This window comes from Atractosteus spatula, chromosome 11, assembly GCF_055471065.1.
Source record: "Atractosteus spatula isolate fAtrSpa1 chromosome 11, fAtrSpa1.hap1, whole genome shotgun sequence".
Taxonomy (NCBI): Eukaryota; Metazoa; Chordata; class Actinopteri; order Semionotiformes; family Lepisosteidae; genus Atractosteus; species Atractosteus spatula.
In genome coordinates, this window is record NC_142716.1 from 29,928,776 (window position 1) to 29,954,314 (window position 25,539).

The window sequence follows — 25,539 nt, forward strand, 5'->3', positions numbered from 1 at the left end:
TTGTCCTTAAAAAACATCTGTCTGAGCTTGTGAGTTTGTACTAAAAATGCTGAAAGGAATAAGATGTGCAAGCATCTTTTGTAATCCAGCAACATTTGAAAACATGTTACAGGGACTCAATATTTTTGCAAGGCACTGTATATTTCTAGGCTTAAAGGAAGATTAAAGGAATTTCAAGCTAAAGGAACTGAACCATTTTAGACTTGAACACAGAAGACTTGATCCAAGTATCCATAATTCCCAAAGACAATGACCAAGTCAACAGAGCTGACGTCTTTAAAATCAACAGCAAAACACAAACCAGCTGTGCACTGTGGTACACGGACAAATAGGACAAACCATTGCAACCGCTATCAAAGACTTACATATTGTATTGTGTTTCCATACCACAGACAACGACAGTACCCGCCCACAAGAGTGTAATTCCTATTCGTAGCCAAGATAGCCAGCATACGCAAAAGACTGCTTAATCCTTCCTTTGATCCTCATTACATGTTTTGCAAATGTCATTTTTCCACAGTACACAATTTTCAGAATACGGATGTTCAAATAGGTCGAATAACTGTACAAAAGCCCTGTTTTTGGACCAAAAAAAGCTTCTTATAGCAAAAGGCAATGAAAGACCACGCTGTCTGCTTCTAGCTCCAGACTAACGCTACAGGTCAGTTTCTAGGTCTGTTGTTTCCCTGCACAATGCTGCTAGCACCATGTCAGGCACTGATGAAAGCCCAAATAAAGCCCCCAGACACTGGTGGAACAGTGCAAATGGTCCTTTAACAGTATTCAACAACCAAGCCTCCCATGACCAGCAGCTGACAAAATAATGTCTGTGCGATGCATCTTCTGAAACCCTATATTGCAAAGTGTGATATTTTTCATTAATGTTCCTCCCCGTGCCTGAACCAATGACCTAGAACTAAACAAAGAACTTAATGTTAAACCCCATGCCCTCAGAGGGGGGAGGGGAAGCTGTAGACTCCACCTGTAGCCAGCATCAAAATGAAAGAAAGAAAGGTGTTCTGATGAGCCTGGGGCATGACTATAGAACCGCTAAGTAAGCAAAATGCAAAACCACTGATATAGTCCTCATTTTATTTCGAGAAAGCATTCTAAATTACATTAACAGCCACTTCTACAGACTTTTCACTTCGGTCTTCGCACATTTGCAAATGTTCTGTCTCTAGTCAAAGCAGTGCAAGGTCATCACAGGATGGACAGTATGGTCTGTAGACTAGCCACTGCAAATACTCAATCAGACTTTAATTCATGAGAAAAAACAAACTGTTAAAAAAGTCTCCCGTTTCCCAGTCCTGATAGAACTACTGAAATCTGGCCAGTTTGTGAGTGAGAGAGGCAAATGCAGACCTAAACAGCTACAGGTGTGTGGGGAAAAATACTGATTCCAAAAGGCAACAGCTCCAATGACAATTCATTTGAACTATGCTTTACATACAAATAGGATAAAAAAGCACTCAATGTCAGTCACAACTAAGGCCAGAGCTTTGATTTCTACATTATTTTAGAGAAAAAAAACTGAAGGTAAAATAAAGTATTCAACAGATAAGTGTAAAAGCTGCCAAGTTTTCCATCTGCACAGCACTCCTGAAATAAGGCTGACTGGGGGCTCTGCCCAATCTACACAACCCAAACGGACTCTTAAATAAAGACTATAATTCAAACCTGCTTTCCTTCCCAGCAGAAAAAGAAAAGACAGTAGAGCAGCCGTCCACGCTGTAAAATTCAGTGTCGAGTTCATTCTATCTTAACTTTAAAGAGAACGCTGAGTGCCCAAGAAGAACCAGTGGTGTGCAGTACCTTCGAAAAACACAAGAACCGCAATAAGAGACAAAGCAAAAGGAAATCTGAAAGCACAGGTGCCGGGCAAACCAGAACACCTCAAAAGAATAAGTCTGAAAATGCTACAGGTCTGTTTTGATTGAAAACGTGATATAAAGGCAAGCCCAGCATGCATGTTTTTAAACCAGTCTCAAAACTATCATTATCATTCAAAGGTACAAGGACTTCAGAGGGAGGGAGCTGAACGTACAGTGACGGATTTTATGAACTGTCTGTGTGTGGTTGCCTTAGATCTTACTGCTGTCAGGTTCCAAGGGAAATCCCTGTAAGATAAGCAGACCCAGAACAGAGCACTTGCGGTGTACTGGCATCCTAAGATACCCCTGGGGCAGTGCAAACAGCTGAAATCCTTCTAGGCCCTATTAGACAGGAGACCCTTTCCCACTTTGTTTTTTACTTTCGACTCAGCAAAATTACCTGCCGTTTCTTTTGACATTCAAAGTGCGGGATGATTTTCATCCTGGGGTTAGTTATGATCCTTTCAGGCTATTGTTTTCCTCCCAGGTTGAACACAGAAGAGGACGAAATAGATCAGTGTCCATGGTCCAACAACAAGGCTCTATCTAATTAGCACGGTGGTCAATCCTTCCCTCTTCATTTTGTTGCTGTGCACTATTCTGTGTGTGTCTGTGTGCTAAAGAAGGCCCGTTTATTACGGACAAGGGGCTGGCAACATCGTGTCACTCCACTTCAACTTTCACATTCCCACAAGAACTCATGGTGGCGATGGCGGCTGCGTGTTCAGAGATGTGAGGAGCACAAAGAAGCAACGGCTGTGTTTGTGATGTGGCTCGGGCGAGCTCAATCCTGCTGGATTCACATTTCAACACTGGAAACCCTGCAGGGCTGTTTTCGACCCAGCTTGAGAGACTCGCCCTAGGAATGAAAATGGTCCTGTAAATACAGTACATCTGCCTGTTCAACCTGGGGAGGGTACGAGTAAGAAAGAATTTAAATCCATCAACCTTAAAACGCAGGAATGATGGATTATTCGAGGAAAATTGCATTGAATTTTCCTTGCGTTTGACTAGAGACATTTACCATCACAAGCCGGAACACAAATTATAGAATTCCACATATATAACCCCAAATGTATATCAAATAATTTGTATAGTTTATTCAGACGCGATTACGGCCTACTTTGCAAAAAAAAAACCTGACTCCCCTGTAAAATATTACTGTAGGCCATACTGATCTGTGGGAAGTGGCTTTGTTTCATATTTTCCAGAAATATTTCGACCTAAAACCCTCAACAAAAAACCAACCCTAACACAAACACCACCCTAAATCATGTGTTATGTGAATGACAGTAGGAAAAGCCTCAGTAATGTCCTATTGTCCCTTAGAATTCTCATTTGAGCACAAGATCATGCACGTTCCATGCAAGCTAAGCTGTCAGTTGTTGACCTCATAAACAGCTGTGTCATTCTGCTGGTTAAAAATACAGGCCTCTACAGTAACAGCTTTCTTTGCTAGATCAGCAGGAAAAACTGTTTACTAACAGCTCATTCACATTTGCAAAGATACCACCATGAAGAACCCAATGTCTTAGCATGAAATGAGAATGGTTTCTTGAGGAGGAAAGAAAGACTTCCCCGACTTTGAGACAAAGGCTGCTTTAATTTATGTTTTTTCATAAACAAGGCAGTGCTAAGCCAGAAAGCCATTCTGATTTCTGTGTACCCAGAGAGCAAGTCTCACAGTCAGTCAGGTTACAAAGGTAACGGCCTGATTTTCAACTGTGGACAAAAATTAGGGAAACTGCCCATCGCTTACTGTGGAGAACATACAGTACTTTCCCAATCAAACTGTCCCTTTCACTCTGATCCTATGTTAGATTATAATTAACCTCCAAACCACTTTTCAAACAAACAGATAGAGCACATTGAGGAGTTAATTCTTGGCCTGTGACATCTGAAACAGGGTACCTCAGCTGTTTTCTTGCACATTAAGGATATGAAAAGTTCAGACCGCTTATCCTAGCCTGGCTGGTGTAAAAGAACTGGACATGACTTTCAAACTAACCTTGAAAGAACCCCTCACTCCCTCCTGTCTTCTACACATCAATTACAAACTGACATGCAAAGAGAGATAGCTAATTCTTTCAATACATTTGATGATGGAAGTGTTTCTGACAATGTTGCTAGTAATAGCAAATCTAATATCTACTATTGTCCCAGACAGGCTCTAATTTGAGCCATGGGTTCTCAAAGTCACACTCCAAAGTGACTAATTTTTACACATAATTATCTACTCTGTCAAGCCGTTACATCAGCCAGTAAGCAACAGGCACAAATGTGCCAACTGTAAGCTCTGCCCAGAAGCCTTCACCATCATCTGTCATTCAGAAATACAAGTGGCCAACAGGAAGATACCAACCCTAGCAGTAATGATTTTGTCCTTCAACGTTATATAAGTACTGCATGAACTTCCACTGAAAGAAACGTATTTAAAAATTTAACAAGGTCTGAATAAATAAGGACATAAAAGTTTTAAAACTATAGAGCAACAAAAAGACTGCATAGGTGATGAATACAGAGCCTAGAGATCTCATCTCAAAAAGACCTTGACTTTCAAGCAGAGAACTGCCTGTGCATATGTTTTCCATATACAATCTTTCATAAGGTGAGCAAAGGAAGCCAACAACAACAAAAGTAGCAAATAAGTGGTGAGGTATATATTATAAATATGCATTATCTGGCTGTCTGCAGTCTATTACTAATTAAAATAAAAAAATCAGATACAAGCAGGCTAATGAAAGCAACTGCAAAGGAAAATTTCAGCATAAGAAATCCTTCTATGCTGGTACGCTGGGGTAATGGATTAGCTAATTCAGCACAACAGAAATGTGTTACAGCTGCTGCACGTCAACTAAGTTACTCCACTAGCTGAATTCTATCTACAGAAATCCCATCACATACATTAAAAAACACCTGCCTCATATTTAACAAACCCTTCTTACTTCCAATGGCTTCCATGAACGAATAGTTGAAATACCTTCTGCACAATAATGTGGAAACTCAAAAAAACAGCATGAGAAGTTTTGGAGATTGCAAAACTTTACAGTACATGGTGTACGTCCATGGTGTCCTTTAGCAAAGGCCCAGATGATTCTTTAATAGAACACTGTTTTGAATTCAAAAACTGTCTTTAAATTTAGGTGGCAGGTTCTCGCATGTAATATGTGGTTTTTTTCAGTCTTTACTGACAAATGGACGTTTCCACAAAGTTCACTAAACTCCAGATGATTGTAGATGCTCATCATGAGATCCTAGTATCTGATCATCCGCAAGGGTTTAAAAATTAGGCTGAATTTAAACTTCTGGTTTTCTGTTCAGTCTGTCATAGTCTGCCAAGTGAAAATGAGATTGTAAATTCAAGTGATATGAAAAGGGTAGTAAATCTGGGAAATGATTTTCTTCCACTTACATTTATCCATTAAAAAGTAGGACCAAAAAGACAAACGCTGATCTGGATAAAAAAAATAAAACTATTTTCTGAGAACATCTGGACATTCACAATACCTTATGAGCACACTTCCATCAGTAACAGTGGCTCTGTGGCTAAGGATCTGCGCCTGTGGCTGGAAGGTTGCCAGTTCGTATCCCGCGGCCAGCAGAGGAATCCTGAGCAAGACCCTTAACCCCAACTGCTCCAGGGGTGCCATATAAAAGGCTGACCCTGCGCTCTGATCCCAAGCTTCACTCCCTGTCTGTGTGTCTCATGGAGAGCAAGCTGGGATATGCAAAAAGGCAAATTCCCAATATAAGAAATTTTATATGATCAATAAAGTGATCTTAAAAAAAATCTTATCTTAAAACCTGCTACTATGAATGTCTGTGTATGAAGCACAGAAAAAAGCAGGTATCTTTCAGCTAACAGTCAAAATTAAACCAGAAACAAAAATACTCTGACTGAATATATTCTAGTCTTCCCTTCCCAGTTTTCCTAAATCAGCTTTATTTTAATAAACTCTTCACAAAGAACTAGGCTTCCATGTCCAGTCATACCACAAATATAACCTTAAATCTTCTCAGCCCACAGAACACCGATTTAATTACACTAAAAAAACTCCTTGTGTTGCATTTTTATTTTAACTGCCATTCCTCGGCTCATCTTATGACAATTCAATATACTTAATTAGGGGGCTCATCTCAAACTCAGGATTATTTGCAAAACCTATACAAATTTTATAAATCCTTATCGTAGTAAAAGGGTGGTCATGGTGTTCAGAAATGTAGCTGCATCATAAAAGGCTTTGATATTACCATAATAAACATAATCACAGCCATGAAGGGCCACTTTCAGACATTTGTAAAACTGTTATCATCAGACACATCATCGCTGACCAGGAGCAGTCTACTCAGTAAACGGCTTCATGACTATAAACGTAATGAATACCAACTTGCTAATTCCTTCTGGTCTTACTTAAGATATTGCACATTAATCATTTATGCCAGCGCAACTTAACTCCATCATGCTTACCAAATCTGCAGTAAGTGGTACTGCATATTGCTCAGTGCACTGTTACATCTCAAGCAATGGGTTGAAACCATGTTGCTTCATCAGAACATTCATGATGTAGCCTACAATTTCACTTGCTTTATCTCCTGTGGCACCTTTTTTAGACTGTAATCTACCGTGGAAATGGACTACTGCAGAACCAGCTGCACAAAGATTCCATGGAAGAGTACAGGAGGAAGATGTAAGTAGCACACAGGTCTCTGAAGCACACTCTGGCCTGTGAAACATTCATCAGTTTCCCTCAGTTCCTTCCTCACATGTGTCCTACAAACATCATTTCATAACAGTGGGCAATTACTCACAGTGGTACACAGGAAAATCCCAGCAGGAACAGCTACAGCACATTAAGAAAGAATGAATCAAGGTAGAGTTAAATGTTACAAAACAGCAGACTGTCACTTATGTAAACTTTCTACCAACCCACTGGGAAGTGCAAGACTGCATGTTGCATCACCTGACATGCAGGAAAAGAAGCTGTTAAAATATCCTTATGTCATCAAATGTTTGTCAACAAACTTACTTTTTCAATCTCCAATATAAAGACTATGATAATGATTTATATAAAAATAATCAATTTGCTGTATAAAACATCTTAGAGAGAAACTTACAATTTTCTCTTCTGAGATCAAAAGATCTTAAAATACATTTTAAAAGTGTAAGAGAGAAAAATATTATTTTAGGATACACAAATCACACTAATTCACCCTTACTCATTTAAAATCTTACAGTTACTAAGGTCACATTAAAAAGATGTTGTTCTCACTGTATTTTCTGAATGAAAAGGTGACAATCACACTTGGCAGCAACAAACCGCAACATCTAAAAGATTTCAGAAAGGCAAGTCTGTGAAACTGGATGCATTGTTAAATCCCTTAAAATCCCTTATTTCTTAGGCATTAGCCATTTTCTTATCTGGTTAAACAGGATCTTTAAAGACCTATAAAGACTACCATTTGCATAAAATGCTGCAGGACTAGGCCATTAGTGCCTTACTAGAGTTAAAATTGGACCTCTTCTAAGATCAAAATATTTTTCTTCAACCATCAGCAAAGAACTTTTGGTAGATCTCAAATGGATAGTTTTTTATTTTTTCTTAGCTTTACAGACAGCTTGTTATAGTCAGGAGTATGAAAAGTGTTCAGGCACTGTCTTTGTGAAACATCCACAACAACCTGTTTTTTTTTATTTGGGTTAAAGTTCACTGTCCTTTAGCAATATTTTTTGATGAGTTCAAGATCTACGTTCAGTCGTGGTAACGTAAACAAAATGTTAAGTCTTCATTTATTTTTCAACTTCATGGAACCATTGGTTTTCTTTAACAAGCCATGTAAGCTTCTCAACCAGTACGATTCCTGTATCACATCTAATGTGTTAACAGTATCTATACCTCATCTACAGAAACCCAGACCGGCGTGTGTTTGTGTTGTTGTTGTTTGAAATGTGACAGGTTCTATTCTGTTTGAACAAGAGCATCTCGTCTCTCTTGTGCTGCTGTTGACGTGTGGCATTTCCTTTCAGGAACAGCATGTCAAGTTAAACAAGTCGGCGAGCATTAAGAGCCACGTACAGGAACCCGTGCAAAGAGGAAACCCACCTGAAAGTCAGCCAGAATCATCTCTCTGTCCATGTTGCTACCGCTATCGGAGGCCATTGCAGTGACTGGCTATCTCTCTCTAGTGAAAGCAGGAGGGGAGAGGGGAGGGGGCTAAGGTTTCATATAAAAATGCCGTCGGAAATACACAAAAACTACCCGTGCCCACCCGGGGAACGGGACTACGCAGGCAGGGAAGGTGAAAACGGCGGCGTTATCCCGCAGTTTCGTTGGTATTCCGGATCTTTTTTTTGTGGGTTTCAGCCTCTGATGAACCAACACTTTTCCTTTTTTATGTGCTCACAGGCACCTCTCCAGTTGCTTTACGGCAGAAGAAAAACCGTCGCACGGCTAAACGAAAAAATGCTTTTCGGCAGCGTTGATGGAAAGTTTTTAAAGAGATAGTGTGCTTTTTAAATCCAATATGAAAACATTGTAACGAAAGAATATTGTCGCGTTATGTGACAATCTCGTTGGAGTGTCTTGGTGCAGTTGTTTACAAGGCTGAGGAATAATCATACTGCGAAACAAAAAAATAAAGGCACACAAAGCCTATATCACACAAGGTTTTACGTCACTCTTTGGGGAGAGAGGGTATTAACACTTTAACATTAAAATAAAAAAAAATTCAAAACGAGTTTCGCAGTTCCTACCTCTGTCATATCAGACCCTCTTTACACGGTGAAGTGCATGAGGTGCGATTGGTTAAAATGTTATATATAGATAATAAATATTACTGGATTCGAAAGAGGAGAAACACTCATACAGTACTCTCCACTGAGTTGCAATGTGGCCACGTCAGATATGAAGTGCACTCGGTTAAGAGCGCAAAACTCTACACAAGTTCAAAATTAGGTGATCCTTTATGAACAAGTAGATCCGCAATCACCGGTTGTTCCACATTCCTTGCACTGTTTGTTAAAACAAAATGAACGACATTTTTTTCTAATGACGTTTTCGTCATGTACTTAGAGTAAGACCCTCATACAGTATAATTATGCACAGGTGTTTTTCAAGCATGTAAGGAAGGAATGTGTGTTTTTGACTGATAAACACATTGTGTGTGTAGACAATCACCTGTCAAGGCCAGAGTCAGGGCTATTTACTGCAAAACATGCCTTGTTTTGGAAAACTTACTACTGACAATACAAATGTTCTGGGAAAGCCTCTTCTCCTCTCAGGGCCAAAATAGTTAAGCAAAGCTGATTGTTGGTGGACCACTAGGTGGCAGTCTGCTGAGAGAAGAAACTTCTCGTGTGCGAGATATATACCACATTGAAATCCTGTGTAGTGGCCTGCCCAGCTCACTCCAGATGGCTGTCAAGCTGATGTGCCAGGGAGACTGCACGCTGGTTGATCCCTGTTGTCCACATCACAAGCGTACGTGCCAATCACTGCAGCCTGCCTGACATTTCAGGAACCCTTACGAGGCCGAGTTATGGAAGTTGATGCAAGAACAGCACTGAAACTCATATTCAATGAATCGTCATCTTGATTTTATATTGGCGAAAAATACATTGTTTATCACCATGAAATAAATAGCATCTGCTTTCATGAAATGGAAAACGAAGTCCTGTCAGATACCAGTCATTAAGGATCCCAAGGCATGATTTAAGAATCCCCAGGCATACCAGTTCCCTGGAAACCTTCCATTTTGGCTTATTCAGTCTGGCCTGTACTTAAATGTTATGTTTAATCAGCAAAGAAATGTAATCACTTCTCTTCCCTACTTGCAGTGTAGTGAACTGCTGGCACAGAACTACTGCTGTATTCCACCCCTGAGGGTGCTGCACTTCAGTGGTGGATGAAGTCAGTCCCTAATTACATGTGAAGAACTTTATGATTATTTGAGATAAAATAAGTTATATATGAGGTGTCATTATTATTCCCTCCTTTTGTAATGATTATATTAAATTTTCATAGTAAAACATAAGTGTCTGTGCTATAAATCATCAAAAGGATGTAGCTGTTCAGAGAGCCCCTTGGAGAGAATCTCTCCCTTCTCCATGAGTAACATTGTAACAAAGGTAATCTTCCTTGTTCACATTTTCATAGGGCTCAATCCCAACTCATGCTTTCTTCCTGTACTTCTGTGGGGGGTTCAGGTGCTCCGGTTTCTAGCTACCCATCCATATTGTCAAAACCAATACCTTGGCTTCTTTCAACAAATGTCTGGATGAGACCCTTGGATCAATTAGCTACTAACTATCGAATGGTCTAGTAGGGCTAAAAAGCCTTGCTTATATTCCCATTCAAGAGGGCCTTATCAACCTCTTCAACCCCAGCTTACACTGTGCATTTTACTGAGTAACTTACCTTGCTCAAGATTTCAACAGAGGTGCCCTACCTTGGACCTGAATCCACAGCTGCCCAGTTATAAAACCAGAGCCCTAACCACTATGCCTTCCTTGCCAATAAGGAGAATGACCTAAGTGCCCTGTCTCTGCCTTCCTTGCCAATAAGGAGAATGACCTAAGTGCCCTGTCTCACTTATGACCCACACAGTTGTCTGGGATCCCGATTGTTAAATGTATAGTATACTGTTTAATTTCTTAAATCTGTCATCATGACGTCGTCACTGTGCCACTAATTTACCCTGACTACATGTCATGAGAAACGTATTGTACAGTCAAGTTAACTGTCATTGTCTCAATTAGAGGATACATTGTGTACATCTCACTACAAGACCTCCTTCTTTATGTAGTACAATAATTTTCATTTCTGATTACAATCGAGAGAGCACACGTTTTGGTACGAAAGTACAGCATATGTTTCACAAGGCGGCACTCGCTATTTATAAAATCTGAAGAAAATATTTCAATTCCTTTTCAGAGACAGAGGGCGCAGCGCTGCTTGAATACACACCAGGCAAGCGCTCATGACAGACTGCTGCTCTGCCACAATGTCCAGTTTTTATCTGCTATACGTGCTCTGCATGACTGCTGTTTTTGCTTGTCTTGTTTGGTTGTCGTCTGCTGTAGCCTTTGAAACTCGCATGTTGGACATACAAGGGTGGAGGCGGCCCAGGGGCAAGAAGGACTTGCAGACCTGATTGCGTTAATTGCCTTTCTTGGGAGCGCACCGTTCAGCCAACATACTGTACGCTGTTACGGGGTTTTCGTGTTCAGTTTTGTTAATGTTAAACATCTGTGGGAGTAGAACACCATTCATATTTAAACTGCATAAAATAAAAAAGGCTCGTTTGTGTATAACCTTCTTGAAAAGGCATATAGCAAATGAGATTAGATGTAGCGTGGCGAGTTAATTATATAGCTCAGTACTGTCACTATGGAGAAAAACGAACGCTTGATTCCAGCATAATGCTGATAGCAAGTATATATGTTTCGCTGTGTAAATGTATAATTATCTTTATCTTCAGATGCCAAATTACCACAAAGTAACAGAAATTTTAAAATTAATCTCTAACGTTTCAGTGAGATATGAATGCGAATCTTTTTCATATTTACAGTCTTACACGGTCTGTGGCGTCGTTTATTTTCGTTCTTTTTTCCATTTGGGTCCCAACAGCTATTGGCCAAACGTACCAGTTGATAAGCCTTGTAGAAATTGAAAGCTGCGTTATTAGCAAGGTAGATAATTCGACCTGGGAAAACGGCTGACACATAACGGTAAAACAGTTTCGTAAGCGTTCAAGTCGAAGACGCAGACTTCGCAAGGGTCTTCGCTATGATTTTCGGGTTACCGATACTTTTAAAATACCGGTAATACAGAGTTTAAAGGACAAAAAATTAGAATGTAAATGACTCTCTTGATAAAAGTCCTGTATACGATGTTTCTTGGTCCGTGTATAACGAAAAGCTAAAAACCTGAAGGTGCGAATGAAATACAGTATGTATCTTTTTGATCTCTACAGAGGTGGAGTTTGGGTACGGTTTTCGTCTAATTCAAAATGCTGTCCCAGTGGCTTTGGTCAGAGAGTAAGACAAGCTAGGTTTCTCGCCCCTGCCCCCTCCCGTAGAAGCCGGAGCGACGACAGAGCGGTCCAGTCCCAGCTCGCCTCCCCCTGCTCTTTCAGAAGCGACTGTATCTGTCAGCCCCGCCTCTGATATGTTCGTTAGCTGTGTGGGCGGAAGAGTCGGAGGAGCTCCCTCTTTTCAAAATGAGTGATGTCAATGAACAGCAACAAACCACTTTTTCAAAAAAAAATCACTCGTGTTAAAAAAAACTACGCAAAAAGGTGGGGTTGGCAAATGGAGCTGCGATGAGGTCGGGGAGGGGGGAGAGCAACAGAAATTTATTGCAAATATTATCAGTGTTGAAATAATGCTTTTAAGGTTATGGCAAGCGGATCAGCGTTAATGCGAGTGAGGTCCTTGATACGACACAAAGGCAGGAAGGTACTAGGTTTCTGTAACAAATCACTACAGAGAGATGGCTTTACAATCAAATTTTAAAAAGCGAAGGGGAAGGGCCGAGATGGAGGAATACAATACCGTACCTGTTTTGTGAAGATACTGTACTGCATTGCCGCGATCTCATAGGGTTGCCTTTTTTAACCGAAATAAACAACCTCTCATCAATAATGAAGAAAGCAGGACGCATTTGAGCAACCCTTATTTCTACAGTTACAAAAATGGGCGGGAAGTTTGCACAAAACTTTGAAAACACAGCCTTTAAGATGTCATTGGATACAGCTACTCGTTAAACAGAAACAGACCTATTTTTCCCCATTTTTGTTTTCAGTCCAGAATTGCATTAAGACTGGCTTTGAAACGTACTTACTGTTTGCAAAAGGACCTGTTTAGCTAAAACCATGCTCTTTTATGATCGGATATGCTGTGTGGACGGCCGCTGGCGATGTGACTACCTGTATTTTTAAACTGATCGCTTTTGGGATACAGTAACCGAAATATGGGTTGCACCTGTATGACAGCGTTTGCCTATTTGGATTTGTGAAAGGCAAATACCATTTTTGAGGGCGATTCAAGGGACTTACCTTAAATGCCAAGCGCGCTTTTCAAACAGAAAACGGTTTGTGAAATGAGTTAAATTTCGCTCACTTCATGACTGTTGCTCAGAAGCCGGGACTTTTTTTTAATCATCTTTGAACCCGACCGATACATTGGTGGGCACAATAACATTTTAAATCTTTCGACACCAACTAGCTAATTTTGCATTTTTTTTCGACCTCTGCGCATCCCGGTTGCAAACGCGTGGTGACAGGTTTGAATCTTTTATCTGTCACCTTGGTGTTTTTCTCCGAAGAAGAAAAAGCGATTCCTGGATTTCAAATACGGATACAGCTAAGAGGAGTCTTTCCAGCAGCCAGGTTTTCTGAAGAAACCACTACAGGAGATGTCAAGTATCTGGGGTCAAGGTCTATATAATTTATTTTAAGCAGTAACAGTGCACGGAGTCATCGGCAGAAAATCCGGGTACGAAGGGATTTCTCCTAAACCCGACCACGACCGAGCGTCTCCGAGGGCATTAATGATGGATTTGTTTTCTGAGCGATGCTCAGTGAAAAAATATAGATCTGTATTCCTCGTTCTGGAATGGCTGGACATCCCGATTTTTCGAACTGATGTAAAAATGAAGTGGATTGTGTTTGTGGGATGGTGTTAAAAAGGGAGGCGGACCCTGGCCGAAGCCCAGTTTCTTTTACTGTTCAATATTTACTACAACCTTTTTGGTGGCTCGCGTCACTATAGGTTTACCATAAAAAAGAAGCAGAGCGTACTGTTACAAATAACACCCAACTTTTTTTCCCAAGAAAATATTTTTCAAATCTTTTATTTCCATAAAGAATGGCTGGTTCTTCAGAAGCAAACAGGCTTGCCAGTGCATCTGCAAGGGGCGATTTAACTGAAGTTGAAATGTTATTACAAACGGGGGCAAATGTAAATGAAAGGAATGAGTTTGGCAGGACTGCCTTGCAGGTTGGTATTGCGTTTCTTCAGACAAAATTGCACATTTTAGTTAAAAAAAAGGAAACGGTAATTTTGCTGTGGGTCTCGGTCCATAGGATGCACCGTTGTATAGCTGTTTGACACCCTTAGCAAAAAGGTAGCTTCGTGACGTATCTGAAATATGAATGATTATTTTAGGGCATAAATACCCTTTTCTCTGTTCCAGATGAAGTCAATTAAGATGTTTTTAATTGTCTTTAGAAAACAATATTATCAATCTTCTGAAAAGATAGTGGAGGTTATACTTAAGGTGGGACGTTGTTTTCTTTTTCGTTCGTGGTTAGCTGCTCCATCCGAGTCCGGTTTTCCAGCCCTGGGCATTTCGAAATCCGCGAAAATCACTAACGTCAAATACTCGCATTTTGCATCATCGCATATCATTCTTTTACTAATTCGGCTTCTTTTACGGTCCCGTTGTGTTCATGGTCTGTTGTTCATAAAAGAAAGACAGATTACGTTAGTAAGAATATGTTTTAAAAGGCTAGCCTTTGGGAATCTCGGCGTGTATGTAAAACTATAGAAAATTCGTCGCAAAATAGTGTCTCGGTAACTGCCCATATTAAAAAAAAGGGAGGCAGTATACCCATCTGACCTTAACTGCAGATACACACAAACCTACAGTATATTATTACATCTCTCACCATGTAGCTCATATATATGTAAAGTATAATGTTCGACCTTCATTGAGATATTGATTAGAATAAGCAGCCTTGCTAATTGTTCATTTATGTGCAGTACCTCGATCTACGGACTGATACCTTACAGTAAAAAATAACCCGTTCTGTACAGCACATACTTTACTGCTTGGCCTAAGCCGAATATGTATATATATCTTTATAATTAATAATGTGGGGGCTTCTATTCCATATTACGTTAACAAGTAGAATTTAATTCACTTTAAAAAATAAGAGTACAACCTCCTTATTTCTGCACTCTAGAATGGAAACCTGACTCCCGGTTTCTGAGGGGAGCTGAATTTTTTAAAATACATATTTATCAATGATTTTAGTTTCAAATAAAGGCCATAACTAGAGTCAGTAGTGTGAAATATCGCTTGATAGACTAGAAGGCAAGAACTATTGTTATGAATGAGCAGAATGCATTTATCTCCTATCTTGATTGGATATCAGTTTGGAACTATGACAGGTTGTTTAACCCGTGGGAGGTATTCAAATGTATCATTCGTAATATTATTTTAAAACATTTCTAATAATCACTGGATAACTCAGACAAGAATAATTTACAGTAGGGACTGTCCTGCGCTAATACTGAAAGAGATGTGGCAGACCTCAAACTCACTATCACTGCGAACTGCAAATTTACGGATGACAAACGCAGTTTCAAACATAGAAAACGAACCAAAATACTCCTCATTCCAGAGTAAAAATCAATGTTTCGCAAAATGTAAACAAACGGAACTCAAAAGATAAATAAATAAACACTACTCCCCATTCACTCTTGTGAGATGTTGAAGAGAAAACAGATTAAGTATGTCATAAATGATTTGCCTGGTCACCTTAGCTAAAAATATATTAATTGATCAGTTCGATGTTTCCAGTGTTAATTAATAGGTCTCAGTGACACTTATTTTAAAAATGTTTTTGTCTTTTTCAGTCAGAAGTTAATTGTACAGAAAGGTGTGTTTAAATGTGTATGTACTGTATGTGCGAGGGTAGACTTGAAGAATTTAACATTATTTTGTTGATTATGCCACACAGCATCCAAAGTGTAGTAATAGATTAAAGTAAATTTTTGTTACCACATTACAAACATAAAAGCTGTTGTTCTGTGGTTCGATTCAGCAGAAAAAAAACATATATAAACAGCCTAAGCTTATTTTAGTTTTTGGAAGCTGAGTAGTACCTCGATAGCTATACAAAAGCCAGTGAAAGAGAACAGCAATAACATATCAGACAAACTCTGGTAGACCTAATATTTAATAAATAAATTGGAACCAAAAAAGAAAGATGCTACTGTATATAAAAAATAGCAATACCACATATCCTTATTTTACACCGGCCTACAGATTATACTTGTATACTAGTATGTAATACCTATTTTTTTATTTATCCAATATTTATAAACAATATAATTAGGCATCTGGACACTTTTAAAAATATGTTTAAATAAAAATTGAGTGTGGAAAGCAGACTAAATTTCAAGGACAGATTTGCTCCAATCTTTGGTTTTTATTTCCAAAACCATGGAATGTAAATTCAAAGTGTGTGTACTCTCCATCTTGATATAGATTTTTGTGCATGTACTGTGTATAAATGAATGCAGTGATACATATATACACAAATACACATATGTTTGTGTTCATATGTATATATGTGTGGGTGCACTCAAGAAGTGTATTTGAGGACATTTTTTTTTTACAAACAGGAAAAAGACTCTTCTTGACAATTGCCAATATAATGTGTGTGTTTTTTTTAACAAAAAGCAGTGTTAAAACAACACGATTGTAGTAGCAAGGCATGTTGTATTTTCGGTGTGGTTTTTACCACAAAATTGTGTTGTTTCTTTTTGAGCGCCAAATAGTGTAGTTTTCACCAGTATTGGGTGAAGGGAGACTATTTGAAGTAAAGGGTGAAGACATTGCAACTGCATTTGTTTCTCAAATATGTTTTAGCTTACAGTAAGCACCGTCTAAAAATACATAATGTCATACATTCATACAAATGTTTATCCTTTCAGGCTTTGGCAGAAAAGGCCAGCTATCAGCTTGTCTTTTTGAACTCTCTACAGGGGAATCCCAAGAACAATTTAAGCATGTTTTCAATGTAGTGGCCCCATTTCATTTTAGAGACTCCAGGGGCAAAGTTTTTAAATTTGCCAGTTAAACAGATCAAGCCCTACTTTTTATTTTCAGGCCTCAGTCTTGCTTTGCAGAATAATCAAGACTTATACGATAATGTTATGGAAAAAAAAAAAGAAGAGGCTACTTAATCCTTTTTTGTTCCTTCTGAGAACCACAAACATTAGTTTTAGCACCCTGAATAATCTTATTCTGTACTTAATTGCATTCGTTTTTTATTACCTACTTGCTTTTGCAGTATATTTTAAAAACCGCATGTACAAAATATGTTTCTGTGCACCCTGCATTTGTACTATTTCATTCCTTTTTCATTTATAATAACAAGGCTATGTGATGTAAACTAAGAGTATCCACATCCTCTTTTTTTCAATTTAAAGGAAAACAAAATTAACGGTTGCAACTAAGTGGTATTAACCTGTTTTAAAATTAGACCCCTTCCCTACGATGGGTAGAAGTGTATGTGTATATCACTTCCAATGCTTTACGTTCGTTCATGTTCTGTTACATTGAAGGCAGAGTGTTTATCTTGCTCTAGGCAGGCTAATGTGGAGAAAACTAAATGAAATTCGGCTCAGTGCACCAAAGCAGAACTAAAAAAGATACCTTTTTTCAAATTATTTGTCAAGATTTAATGTAGGCAATGGTAGGCCTCATGGTATCTTGGTACTTCCAAATGACTTAGCATATTCAGCTGTTAATAGATTTATTCATTTTAAACTGAACACTGCCTTTTTTACATCTTTTATCAGTGTTGTATTTAAATTGAAATATCTGAATTTTGGGTATTAGGTTATACTGATGATTGTAACAATGAATCGGTGTCATTTGTCTATAATAGGTTGTACTTTTTTTACTGACAGCTACAGTATTATTTAATTCTGTAAAAACCATCTCAGTTGATAGCTACAGTTTTCAAACAGTGAGGCCTAGTGTACCTAGAAATATTTTTGTAGTTAATCTTTTTTGCAAATAACAATATTGATAGTGCGATATTGTTTTACAGAAATACATCTAAATCTGAAGGGATAATAATGCACATGTGAATCTTTACTGCCAGCTCCTCTCTGTTTGGAGATTAAATGTTCTCAGGCATGCTAATTTCATGTATTTCTTCCAGTGCAATTTCAGTTTTCTAAGTAAGAAGGCCTAACAGTTATTACATTGTCATTCAATAATCCAGTATGTCAGGATTACTAATACTGACTTGCTTACCTTTCAGTAGAATACTTTTAAAAGTAACGGTTAAAAGTATGTTTGAATTTCCAATTCTAACTGTTTGGAAAGCTGTCACAAGATGTCAAGGTACCCAGGGGAGGAAAAAAGGCAGAATTAGGAGAATGCTCACTTTCGGAATACCGGACACAATTTTGGAAGATTACAATGAAGTCAAACGACCGTTACAAAACTGCTGGAGTGTTACCCAGATACAGGTGCCAAAATGGAGACTGCAGTCTCTCTGGACTAGATTGCATAGCCAAACCCACATCCTTATTGAGATGATTCTAGTAGAAAATAAATGTACCTCCCACATGTTCTTTACAGTAGGTGTTAATGGCCAGGACTGTCTTGGTGCTAACAGTGATGTTCGTATGCTTTACTTTCAGTATTTGTATTGCCAGCACATCCCAATACTTCCCTAACTAGCCTCCTTGGGGAACTAGCTCTCTGGCATCACCTATTCTTGGAGGAGAATGGTCCACTGAATGTGCACAGGGCCCGTAGTGCCACCTATAAGCAATAGGAGTGAGGAGGCTAAGGTCATACTGAACTCATACTCCTACTGCTTTTGAGAGCATCTGTTTTTAACATTTAACTTGGTAACGCGTGCTGAAATTGCAATTATCTAACTATTGTTTTGCACATAAAACAGTGCAAAAACGTTTGAGATGGGTGATTAGAGGCTTAGTTATAGCCTGTGTGCATTTTGTGGAAAACATTTAAGACTGTCTAAAAAATATTAATTTTCCATTCAATGTCTTACTGTATATACTGTATGTATTCTATGTATTATACAGTCCTATCTAAATGACTAAACAGTTTGCTACTTTCATATTAAGCCTATGGAAAATAGAGGAGTAACTATCAAACAAAATGATTTTCTACGATAGTTATCCTACAGAAACTCATTTGTTTAGCAGGTTTTTGTCATTCATTTTACATGAAAAAATCAATAGTAATAACCAAAGACTGTGTGAGCTTCAACTGGATTCTTTAAAGCGTAACATAATTAAACCTTAGTTACTTCATAGACCTGGTGTGCAGTTTTAATGTAAAGTACGTTTAAAATCTAAGCTGAAAAAATCAGATACATTATCCCTATTGTTATTTATAAATGTGTACAGTACGTATTTTCAGATATCTTAAGTACAATATTAAAAAATAATTCTGGCCCTTTGTAAATGACAGAATTGCAAATAGGCCTACAGTTTCTATATGAGCCACTTGTTCCTTCCACATACCTATTTTAAGAGAAAACTTTGAGATTACAAAATCGCAAATATTTGTAAAAAAACACACCCCGCTAAAATTTGTCAGATCTTATTAAAGAGACATTGCATTCTTACAGAATATTATACATTGTGAAAGGGCATATTAGAACATGATTATAATTCATTAAGGAAAAATAGGAATTAAAATAATGAAATATTAAACTTGAATATATCTTAAGAGAAGTTATGCTATTTCACGTTTTCCCCAAGAACTGTAATATATCATTTATACAATATCTAATATAGAATCATAAGAAGTTTTATGAGAGCAGTTTACCAAAAAACTCTTACCGTAAGTTACTCTCTGAAAAACTGATACAAAATGGAAAGTTTGCGACTCTAAAATGGCGGTTTAATTAATGTTTTAAATATTTTATTTCTATTTTTAACTTTTAAGTCCAAGGAATCGTTAAAAGCCGAAAAACTGCTCTGCCCCAACTCTCGCATCCTCATGGAAAATAACTTTCTATCGGCTCCGTAACTGAGGTCAAACAATTTACTGAAAGTAAAGTTATACTACCCTACGAAATTCGAAAGATGCTGTTGACCTTAAACCTCGGAGTATTTCAAATTGTCTATAAAATTGCCACAGTCTGGAATATTTTAGGGCCTACTGCATCAAACGTCTTTTGGTTGCCTCCTGCAACACAGGTAAAAGTTGCCAAGCCTTAGGTATGTATTCGGTACCTGCATTTTTGCCAATGTAATTAGACTAAAGGTGCTCAGAAACAGAATAGTTTGCAATGCCCCTACTTATATTTATTTAAACCTATGTGTTTATTATTGTTGCATTTAAAGCTATTTTCACTTGGCTCACTCAAAATCAAAATAAATAATCTGATGGTTTTATGCAACTAATAATTAACGTGCTTTCTGTTTCTAGGTCATGAAGCTTGGCAACCCCTCCATAGCCCGGGTCCTGCTGCGGGCGAACGCCGATCCCAACGTGCGAGACCCTCTCGGCGGCCTTACTGTGACGCACGACACTGCCCGGGACGGCTACGAGGACACGTTGCGCGTTCTGGTGGAGCACGGCGCCGACGTGAACATCCAGGACACAGAGGGGAATCTGCCGTTGCACCTTGCGGCTAGGGAAGGCAATTTGGACGTTATTAAATTCCTAATAGAGCGGACGGCCCAGCCCCTGCATCGGAACCTGGAGGGAAAGACTGCTTGTGACTTGGCTAAAATGCACAACAGAATGACAACAGCGAGGTGGATTGAGGAGTATATGCGCCTGCAAAACTAAAAGGGGAGCGCCACAAAGACCTGTCACATTTAGGTTTAAGGGAAAAATTCATGGACATCGATTGAGGAGTTTGAAATTAATGTATGATCATTCGTTTTTGTTCTATAATGGTGACGATGAGAGCGTAGTTACTCAACATAATCCTCGTTCCAATCTAAAATTTGCGTTTGTGTGTGAAGCAACATATTGAAAAGCGTTGTTTAAGATAATGTAGAATGAAACATCCTCCAAGTCACGAGAAAATAGTTGATGTTGACAATTATTACTTATTTTTTTTTATAAGGCAGAAGACAGATTGCCTTCCTCTTTAAAAATCGTTTAATTTTTGCTCGTTGAGGAACTGAAGATTTTCAGAGTAGTGGGCTACTGTAAAGCACAATCACTAATTGATTCTGCAAGAATAACTGCTGAATGCCTAGTTTATTGGCAAGTCAAATTTATACTGTTTCCTTTTGAAGCGCTCGAAAGAAACTACAAAACATATTATCCTAAAAAGCCTCTTAATATGTTTTGACCTCGGAAGAATCTCCAGGTTCTGTGAATGACAATTTCTTCGTTCATGTTTAATTCTTCTTTCTGTTTACGTTGATGCAAAAAAGGGAGAACGACAGTTTCAAATGGCCCCAATGTAGCTTGTTTCTCACTGCTTGACAAGCTGATATTCTCAATACGAATTTAATTTGGCAGCTTCAACAATCAAATCAATTTTGTGTGAAATGCTGAAACGTGCGCCTAGTGTCAAGGAACGCACTGCCACATACAGTATATGAAATAAATAATTCGATGTCCAGGGGAATACACTTTTTTTTTTATAGAAACTACATTCCCATTTTGTATTAAATATCGAAACTTTTCGATAACCCATTACATCAACTTCAACATAAAAGCGCGTCGAATTACCACCCAGTTTCTTTTTAAAAAAAGTAGCCAATTTTTAGTAAGTACCGTTTGAGGTCTTAATAGATCGCTTGTGTTTCTTTGTTACTTTTTTACTGTAAGTTACATTTTTAGATTTTGATACGTCTACTAAGTGTGTTTCCAGCCACATAATATACTGAATGCTTTTTAAAACTATTGCAATCGCCGGTTTTAATTCAAACTAATAATTGTCCATTTTTTAAAAAAGCTTGTAGGTCATTTTAATTTCCAGGCATTTTTAATGGCCTGTGTTGATTTGGGAAATAAAATATTAAGTTGTTGAATTTAAACGATAGCTGGCTATATTTTTTTTGTATGTTGAGGCGTGCTTAGATGTCAGTTGAACTGTTTGTATTATAGAGACACAATTTAATTTCTTTGCCACATCAACAGCAAGCTTAAAGCTGAAACGCCGCACGTTGCTTTCAGCGATTAACATCGAGTAGGCTTAGGCAAAGGCAATACATAAGATGCCAATCTCCAATTTATGTCTTTACAATCATGTGTTCTTTTTATTATTAATTGGATTTGCATCTTTAAATTAGCCAGGTTTATGGTTTGTTTTACATCGAATTTTTATTTTCCTCTATAAAAAGTTCACGTTGCACATTTGGTGTAACGGCAGTGATGAATGTTACCCACGGTGCGATGTACCAGACTGTGAACGCATGTATCTTTATCTTCTCAACAAAATGTGAGTTTTACATTTTCAATACGGACCGACCAAAGTTTTGTTTTCTTTTCGTTTTTTTACGCAAAACGAAGAAGTACATGCACTTACAGTGTTTCATTTTGGAGTTCTGTATTTATAAAACAATCGTCATTGTGTCAATTAAAATGTTTTATGTGTTGTCCTGTTAGGACAAAAGTGTATATTGCAAAATTAAGTTATGTTATCTTGCTTTCGTGAGAAAAAAATAAAATATTGAAAGAACGGCATGGTGCATTACTTCCTCTTACGTTTACCTTATTCAAAATAAAATAATTTAAAGGTCATATACAGTATATAGTATGTATCAATATTATTAAATTGTAAGTGTGTTATGTGACCAGCTCTCTCCTCTTCGAGGTCAATTCTCAAAGCTAAAAAATAAATCTGAACAACAGTTAACTTTCACTCTTAAAATTACTTGCCTTTGATGGTTTTAAAACCGTGATATGTCAGTTTACTCATCACTTACTCATTTCCAAAAGTACTGTATACAGTATCAGTACTGTTACAGAATATCATGAAATTAACGTGAGGAGACCTTGCGTCTGAATTCAAAATCATAACCACGGAAAAGGCATATCCAGACTCCATCTCTATGAAAGCTAAATGACATCAATTAAGTAATTTAAAAATAATGTTACAATTACTTTGCATCACAGTGTATTCAATGTAGATTACACATTCATTGGGCAACTATGTAGTCTTTCCAGTACTCATAATACTGTTAATAATAAACATGTCTGTTGTATATAATTTGTAGTTGATATTAAACCACAGTAAATTAAGAAGTGGACTACCTACAGAAGCAGACATAAGAGCAGTACAGTCTTCTAATTTATTGAACACTCCTTCATTAAGCCTAATTTAGGATGGTGAATAATAAATTTAAGACAGGGCGGGAATAATTCATCTTCCAACGGCTCTCATTTCGAAAGCGTTGCAGAATAATTGGCAGTCAATGTCTCAGATTAAGAAACAATATTTATTACACTTAATACAATGAAGGTGTTGTAAGGCATTTAGGCAGTGAACGCAGATGTTGGATATGTATGCAATAATTTCTGCAACAATACATTAATTACTTATGAATAATTCTTAAGTCAAAACACGATACTGTATGTGTGTAACAGATACAGTGGCCATACTGTATGTATATAAATGGACACACTGATGCACTCACTGTACGTGTGTCTTATTTCTCCTTTGGAACATAGTGTTTTATGTACTTCTTGTTTTAAATTTTACGTCATGTCATTTTTTTAAGGTCTATGGTAAATAAAGTGTAAATACACAGAAACGGGAAAACGTATACACACCGAAGTAATACACAAGTTCTTGAATGTAAAGAAAGGACATTCTATATTGTGAGTCAATATTAATTGTACCCCCCATTTTAGAACACCTCATAAGTGAAATGTAGTTAGAAGTTGCAACATAGTGAAACCGTCAGCCGTATTTAAATCAGAAATCAGTTTTGATTTAGCATCATAATCAAGAAGGCAAAACGATCAAACGCTGAAGTCCAATCAAACAAAATGATCACAAACCTGTTTTGATTTGAAAATGCTGCCTGCTTTTATTTCCCTTTCAGAATTTCTGGTGCAAGAAAAATTTAGAAGAGCAAACTCAAATCAGCCGGAAACACAAGACCTTGAGACCCACAGCTAAGGCAAAAACCGTTAGATAAAAAAGCTCTTTTTTTTCTTCTCCTGGCCAAAGGTTTCAAATTTTGGCGCTTCACCACTGTAGCAGCTCCCATAACAAACTTCCATTCTTAAATTAACAAAAAAAAACAACAACAATTATATAAACACGGACAGAGAAAAAATAATGAAATGAAAAAATTAATATAATCCTTTTTTTGTGAGGTTGTCTGTGTAACCATAATGCGCAATGGACCTCTTCCTGGTTGCGCACAGAAATAGATCGCCGTTCGTAATATTGCTAGTGTTATTTTTAGATTGTGCTTTCAGTTTAACAATTTCGGGTCACTAACGATGTTTTTAGCATCTTCGGAGTCTTTCTATCAAAACTATGGATTGACAATTTCTTATTACCCAAATTCGTCATCACATGTCAAACCTCTTCTGGAACAGTAGGTTACTTGTCCTCTTCAACCCGGAAAATGTTGCTTTTTAAAAGAAATTTAAAAAAGAGAGCGAATATTAATGTGATCCGTACGTATTCATGAGTCTAGTTTTTAAAAACATCTTCACGGTAAGTGCTCTACAAAATGAACCAAAGCGCTATCGGGTTTTGAAATGAATCAGGCGATATAAGCAGAAAACGCGTTTTGCCAGCTCCTCTGTGCACCATAAATGTAAATGCAGCGACTTCGACGGACTGCTTTCTAATGTTTTTGTACAAATGATCTAACTGAAAGATCATAATGGAAATAAGAGACAAATACTGTATATACAGTACGTTAAGTTAAAGTACCTGTAAAGGTGGTGATTGTTGAATACAAGATAATTTGCAATGGGCTTTGCCCCAGGGGAACACTTTTACGCTATCTGGTTGTCATAATTGCCGTTACAGCGAAATGTAGATTTCAGAATAATACGAATCCGTGTGAGCATCTGTTAAAATTGAAGTGATGGTCGCTGTAGTTTAGATGTTTACAGGAACACTCTAATGCTGGAAAACGTTATCAGCTTTATTTCGAAAAGAACTGTCATACGTTTGCCTTTGTAAGATCTTTGTGGTCTGTAAATGTGGACATTCTTACTGCTTTTATTACGGGGTCAAGAGTTTACGCAAACCCGCCTTAATTTTCATGCAAAGTCTTTCACGCTCTTTCGCAGAAACAGAATGAAGATTTTAATTCATCCCGATCTTAGGGGCACGCTGCGATGATCCTTGCGCTGGTTCTTTGGCACTCTGTTACAAATATGGCTACTGCGCCATTTATATTGCTTTTCATCTTTCTTTTCTTAACGATTTCGGTGCCGAGAACTCCCGATTCCGGCTTGCTTAGAATTTGTTCTCGGAATTACATCAACATTTAAGCAGTACGACGAGTCCTTGTAATAATAATAATAAAAATAATAGTGGTGATGATGATGATGAAGTGCATTTTATCGGTTTTGTCTAACAATCACACAGATGAAAAACAGCTCCAGGGCCACTTTATCTGATTCTGTTGATGCACGATGTGGCGAGGCTGGCTCTCCGTGCAGAGCAGCCATTAGCGAGATATGTGCCTGTTCAGATAAGCTTGTTCAGTGTGTATAGTGACGAGACATTGTGCTGTGGGGCACAGAGTGAGACCACAGAATCCCTGCCCTAAGTACTGGTCTTTATCCCACTGATTCCACAAGGTCCTCCAGGTGAGGCGATGCAGCGGTGTCCTCTGTGTTGTAATTCTTCTTAAATCAGCGGGGTTGTCTGCTACCCGGGTCTCTGTACTAGCAGAGCCCTCTAGAAGTGGAAAGGGTGTGTGGAAAGATGT

General features: G+C 38.1%; 2 protein-coding genes across 2 annotated transcripts in view; one reads left to right on the top strand and one right to left on the bottom strand.

Moving 5' to 3' along the window:
* faf1 (Fas (TNFRSF6) associated factor 1) overlaps positions 1-8,297 on the bottom strand; it is a 151,436-nt gene extending 143,139 nt beyond the window's left edge. Inside the window, exon 1 of the mRNA XM_088927333.1 lies at positions 7,976-8,297. Coding sequence (XP_088783459.1) covers positions 7,976-8,032 — 57 coding nt within the window. The 5' untranslated portion in view covers positions 8,033-8,297. The remainder of the gene's footprint in view (positions 1-7,975) is intronic.
* A 5,363-nt stretch (positions 8,298-13,660) lies between these two features.
* Positions 13,661-22,310, top strand: cdkn2c (cyclin dependent kinase inhibitor 2C). The gene is made up of 2 exons (XM_088927623.1): positions 13,661-13,872; positions 20,093-22,310. Exons 1-2 carry the CDS (start codon positions 13,741-13,743, stop codon positions 20,456-20,458), a joined length of 498 nt encoding a protein of 165 aa, XP_088783749.1. The 5' UTR covers positions 13,661-13,740; the 3' UTR covers positions 20,459-22,310.
* Positions 22,311-25,539: the final 3,229 nt, after the last annotated feature.

Bases quoted from the DNA above. Each gene is read 5' to 3' on its own strand.
- cdkn2c (XM_088927623.1), top strand. From the start codon at position 13,741: ATGGCTGGTTCTTCAGAAGCAAACAGGCTTGCCAGTGCATCTGCAAGG. The intron at 13,873-20,092 runs GTTGGTATTGCG...TTCTGTTTCTAG, and splicing joins TTGGCAGGACTGCCTTGCAG to GTCATGAAGCTTGGCAACCC.